This window comes from Nylanderia fulva, unplaced genomic scaffold, assembly GCF_048542155.1.
Source record: "Nylanderia fulva isolate GAGA-0341 unplaced genomic scaffold, ASM4854215v1 Scaffold168, whole genome shotgun sequence".
Lineage (NCBI taxonomy): Eukaryota > Metazoa > Arthropoda > Insecta > Hymenoptera > Formicidae > Nylanderia > Nylanderia fulva.
Window position 1 is genome coordinate 162,290 of NW_028189923.1, and position 5,759 is coordinate 168,048.

Consider the following 5,759-nt stretch of genomic DNA (forward strand, 5'->3'; position numbering starts at 1 on the left):
AGTAATATATAACATTTTTTAAAGTTAAACGACTCAAAGTTACTCCGCCTTCAGTATCTCCTAGCCACTGCTCCCTTGGCTCCTACCTCGCGCTCTTTCGGAGCGGTCCCGGCTATTCATTCACGTTCACATTAAATCCTTAATAAAAAAAACCCTTCAAATCGTGAACATAAAAGTTGGTCCTTCGAGCCGGATCGAGGTAACCCACGGTGAACGCAGTGCGATCATCTCTCTCTCTCTCTCTCTCTCTGCTGGACCTCAGTGACGGACTCATCGTTTCGCCCGCACCCAAGGTAGGGATAGCCAACACGATGAGCGATCATCTCTCGCAGCAGCTAACAATGCTGCAATCTGTAGAGCGAGCGCTCTCCAACTTTAAAAAAGTTGGCAGAGCCAATTACACTGCGGCTAAGATTCGTCAACGAATGTCAACCTTGAAGGAGACCTGGACACGGTGCATTGAGAAGCACGCTATCCTGGCACGAGCTTTCACCGCCGAGCAGCAGCGGACCATGGACTACTTTTCGAACACAATCTTCGAAAATTGCGAGGAATACTACGAGACAACCCTCGACTACATGGCCGACTGCCTCGAAGAGCTGGATCCAACGCCCACCAGAACGAGCCTGTCGCAGTCCACGATAAGTACCGCTAAACCATCATCCTTTTCATTAACTCATTTGCCGCCGATTCAACTACCGCCGTTTTCGGGAAATGTCGAGGACTGGGAGAGCTTCCGCGATCGCTTTACTTCTCTCATAATTCAAAATACCGAATTAACTGCATTTTCGCGGATGCATTTCCTAGCTTCAAGTCTCACCGGTCGTGCGTTCGACACTATAAAATCTATTCAAATCACCGCGGATAATTTCGATATCGCGTGGAAAACATTAATTTCACGATTCGACAATAAGCAACGGCTCGTCGACGTGCACGTATCAGCGCTATACTCTCTGCCGACGGTTGCTCGCGAATCCGCTGTCGAACTTAACGCACTTCGCGCCAAAGCGAATCGCGCTATCGCTTCTTTACAAAATTTGAATCGATCACCCGATCAAATGTTGAGCGATATGTTAGTTTTTAGCGTCACGCAAAAACTTGATCACGCTACTCGGAAAGCGTGGAAGTTAAAAACCGGTGACGACCCGAACATTCCTTCGTATGAAGCTCTCGACCGATTTCTCGACACGCGCATTCGTGCATTGAAGGAAATCTCTCCGGCTAATGCTTCCAAATTCTCGCGCGTGCCAAAAGTTACCAGTGCTAACGCCACTGCCTCTGGTTTATCGTGCCCACTATGTCGGGCCGCGCATTTCATCAACAAATGTCCGCAGTTTTTGCGGAGGACTCCGAGTCAACGCCTTGAAGTCATTTTAAAAGCGAAGCGATGCGTCAATTGTTTGAGCGCAAAGCACGCTGTACAAACGTGTCCGAGTCAATACTCGTGCAGAACTTGCCAAAGCAAGCATCACTCGATGCTGCACGTTGACTCGGCCTCTTCCTCAACTGCATCCGTTGTCTCTCTAAAAAACGAAACCTCGTCGAGTGTGTCGTCAGACTCTATCGCGATCACTTCGGCCACGGCATTATGCTCCCAGCGAACAGGTGTAGCGCTCCCGCAAGTGTTACTCGCGACGGCCCGCGTCACCGTCGGGTCGGACACTCACCGTGCGAGCGCTTCTCGATCAAGGCTCGGAGATCACCTTCATCACGGAGCGTCTCGCACAAACTCTCAGAATGCGTCGCATTCGCCAACCACTCTCGATTTCCGCCGTCGGCGGAATGAACGCCGGAACTTGTCAATTCGCCGCTAAGATTCGGATCGCTCCGATCAATCAAGCTGCTCCCGTGTTAACGACAACCGCGTCGATTCTCAGATCTCTCACAAAATATTCGCCTTACAAAGCAAATTATAGCTATGATTGGAGCTATATAAACAATCTCAATCTGGCCGATCCGAATCCAACAAGCGCTGACCCGATCGAAATCCTTATCGGAGCAGACTTATATGGCGAGTTGCTGCTTAGCGGCGTTCGTAAAGGCGCCCCTGGGCAGCCAATTGCGCAGCAAACCATTTTCGGCTGGGTTTTGTCGGGGCCCATTTCCGAGCTGTCGATGCAATCGCGAGCGATCACCGTTCAGCATTGCGCGAATTCGGAGGCTCTAGATCAAGAGCTCAGACGATTCTGGGAAATCGAAGAAACTCCTCGACAGGCTCTCCTGAGCCCTGAAGAGCAGCAATGTGAGGAGCATTTCACAGCCACGCATTCGCGCAGTGCTGACGGCCGATACACAGTGCGCCTTCCGTTTAAGCGCGGTTCGCCGATCGACATCGGCGATTCGCGCCACACGGCTGAACGCTTCTTGCGAGGCTTACATCGTCGCTTCCTTCTACATTCCGACCTTCGTGCGGCATACGCCGAATTAATGCACGATTACGAATCATTAGGACATATGAACGAAGTGAAGAGCGATCAAGGCGCCTCGCAGGAAGTGTATCTCCCTCATCATCCTGTCATTCGCGACAGTAGCGTCACGACAAGATTGCGAGTCGTATTCAACGCGTCGAGTCTGACGACCAATTCAACGTCGCTGAATAATTACTTGCTCACCGGGCCACAGTTACAAGCGGACTTATCGGCGGTCATTCTGCGCTGGCGACAGTTCCGCTACGTTTACGCCGCCGATATAACGAAAATGTATCGCCAAATAGTTATGGACCCGCGTGACATCGATTACCAGCGAATTCTGTGGAGCGGCGCTCCTTCAGAACCCGCTCGAGCTTATCAGCTCACTACTGTAACATACGGCACAGCCTGTGCGCCATTTTTAGCGCTACGCGTCATTCGTCAGCTCGCTCAAGATGAGGGTAGTTCTTTCCCACTCGCTGCTATTGTGCTGCAAAATACTTATGTCGGTGACGTTCTCTTCGGGGCGGACGACATACCTCTCCTTCGTCAAGTTCGCGAGCAGGTATGCGCGTTGCTTCGTCGAGGCCGATTCGAGCTGAGAAAATGGGCTCAACTCCTCAGCGATATTGCTAGCGCAGATCACGGCCTCGTTTGCGATAAGATGCTTCAAACAGATGACCATCTTAAAATTCTCGGCATCAGGTGGAATCCGTCCTCTGACGCCTTTCAATTTAACGTCACGCTTCCGCATTCCGAGCAGACTACCAAACGGTCGATCCTTTCAACTATCGCAAGATTGTTCGATCCGTTGGGGTGGAGTACTCCGGTTACTGTTGTCGCGAAGATTTTCCTTCAGAAACTCTGGCTGCTCAAAATCGGATGGGACGACGTGCTTTCCGCTGACATTCTCGATCGCTGGGACACCATTCGCTCATCCCTCGCCGCTCTGCACGGTCTTCAATTGGATCGTTGGATCCAACGCGGTGCAGATAGCGTCAGATGCGACTTACACGGTTTCGCAGACGCATCTTTGCACGCTTACGCTGCCGCCGTGTATATTCGAATAGTTTCGTTATCCGGTGAAATAACAGTACAATTGTTAATCGGAAAATCAAAAGTCGCGCCGATAAAAACATTAAGTATTCCACAGCTGGAACTCGCCGCTGCCGTGTTACTCGCGAAACTAATCGATTTTGTCAGATCATCCCTGCATCTCCCTGCAGATTCTTGCCACTGTTGGACCGATTCCACGGTAGTTCTCGCGTGGGTGGCGCAACATCCATCAAAGTGGAAGACGTTCGTCGCGAATCGCGTCTCTGAAATACAATCTAGACTCCCAAACGCGCAATGGAGCCACGTCCCCACTGATCACAATACCGCGGATTGCGCGTCACGCGGTATACCCGGTGAGAATTTTGCGTCTCACACGCTCTGGTGGCGGGGACCTGCATGGTTACATTGTTCTGAATCCGAATGGCCGGTGCCATTCGATTCGTCTCCTTCGATGACCACGATGGAGCGAAAAGAAAACGCTGCGTCTTATCTCGTGTCGCGACGGAAACCATGGGACCTTGCCGCACGGTACTCGTCGTGGCCGCGTTTAATTCGTGTCACCGCCTACATCATGAGATTCATCTCAAAGCTTAAAAGACACTTGGTGCCGCGCGACACATGCGACGAAGGCTCCCGGTCAATTTCCGCGCTCGAATGTAGAAAAGCACGAGACTTTTGGTTGTCGCAAATTCAATCAAAATTATTCGCGCGGGAAAAGGAATCTTTGTTGCAGCAACGTTCGATTCCAGCGAAGAGTGCATTGTTGTTTTTAACGCCGTTTCTCGGCGAAGACAAACTAATCCGCGTTGGCGGGCGGTTGTCGCGTGCCCCCATGCAGTTCTCCGAAAAACATCCTATAATCTTAGCTGCACATCCTCTTGTGAACCTCCTCGTGCAGCACGTGCATTTAAGATCTCTTCACGCGGGGCCTCAATTAACTCTAGCCACTCTTTGTCAAGAGTACTGGATATTGCGCGCTCGAAATATCGTCAAAGGTGTCGTTTTCCGCTGCGTAGTATGCACGCGTGAAAAAGCAGCTACTCCCACTCAATTGATGGGAAACTTGCCTTCGGTGCGCGTTTCTCCTCCTGCGCGCGCGTTTATTCATTGTGGCCTCGATTATGCTGGTCCCGTCTTAATCAAATCAATGTTGGGACGCGGTGTAGCTTCCCGCAAAGCCTACATCTCCATCTTCGTCTGTATGGCCACGCGAGCCATACATTTAGAATTAGTCGAGAGTTACTCCACTCCAGCCTTCTCAGGCGCCTTTTCAAGATTCTACTCCCGACGTGGCCTGCCTGAGTCAGTCTACTCTGATAATGGAACCACGTTTGTAGGCGCCGATCGCGAATTGGCTGCATCATTTCGAGCCGCGCTGCGCGATCCAAACTTTCCAAAATAGTGCCGCTTCCGACGGGGTGTCATGGCACTTTATGCCTCCATCCGCGCCTCACTTCGGCGGACTATGGGAGGCCGGGGTTCGCAGTGTCAAGTATCACCTTCGCAGAATCGTCGGTTCGCACACTCTTACGTTCGAAGAGTTCACAACGATTCTCTGCAACATTGAGGCCTGCCTTAACTCACACCCTATCGCGCCTCTCACCGATTCCGTCGACGATTGCGATTCTCTGACGCCCGGTCATTTCTTGATCGGGTCCGCGATTACGATCGCGCCTGAACCCTCTGTACTGCATCTACCTGAGAACCGCTTGACGCGCTGGCAACTTGTTCGCCAGCTCACAAAACGCTTCTGGAAAATCTGGCAGCAGGACTACGTCAATACCTTGCAACAGCGCGTCAAATGGAAGCAAGTTTCGAAAAACGGAATTCGCGTCGGGTCGCTGGTCCTGTTATGCAATTCTCTCCTTCCGCCTTGTAAATGGGACTTAGCTCGCGTCATCCGATGTCACCCGGGTCCAGACGGTTTGATTCGCGTCGCGACGGTGAAAACCGCGACATCCGAATATACTCGGCCTATTGTCAAATTATGCTTACTTCTGATAGATGTCGAAAGCCTGGACAACCTTACGTAATTAAGTTCAGACTCCAGATATCGCTTTTAACACATTCTGTAAATCGACATACCGAACGCTTCACCAGTCGCCTTTTTTTTGTTCAATTCATTTCGAAACGATGGTTTCGAGGCGGGCGGTATGTTTAGGCACGAATAAAAACAATAATTAGAAGGTTATCGTTCAGCTCGTTAAACCTTCAAATTTGAAAATACCAAGGAGCTTATGTCAATGTTTTCGCTCCTCGGTTCGCGTTCACCGATGTTTGTGTCAATTTAGCCGC

The 5,759-nt window shown here is 50.9% G+C and overlaps 2 protein-coding genes across 2 annotated transcripts; both read left to right on the forward strand.

Moving 5' to 3' along the window:
- The first annotated feature begins 311 nt into the window (after positions 1-311).
- On the forward strand, positions 312-4,866 carry LOC114932141 (uncharacterized). Its single transcript, XM_029304308.1, has 2 exons — positions 312-1,605; positions 1,691-4,866. The coding sequence occupies exons 1-2, from the start codon at positions 312-314 to the stop codon at positions 4,864-4,866; spliced, it is 4,470 nt and encodes a 1,489-aa protein (XP_029160141.1).
- Positions 4,867-4,897: 31 nt separating this feature from the next.
- On the forward strand, positions 4,898-5,497 carry LOC114932142 (uncharacterized). Its single transcript, XM_029304309.2, has one exon. The coding sequence runs from the start codon at positions 4,898-4,900 to the stop codon at positions 5,495-5,497; it is 600 nt and encodes a 199-aa protein (XP_029160142.2).
- The last annotated feature ends 262 nt before the right edge of the window (positions 5,498-5,759 follow it).

Coding starts and splice junctions, on each gene's coding strand:
- LOC114932141 (XM_029304308.1), top strand. CDS start 312: ATGAGCGATCATCTCTCGCAGCAGCTAACAATGCTGCAATCTGTAGAG. Junction 1,606..1,690: donor ATTATGCTCCCAGCGAACAG/GTGTAGCGCTCC, acceptor TTCTCGATCAAG/GCTCGGAGATCACCTTCATC.
- LOC114932142 (XM_029304309.2), top strand. CDS start 4,898: ATGCCTCCATCCGCGCCTCACTTCGGCGGACTATGGGAGGCCGGGGTT.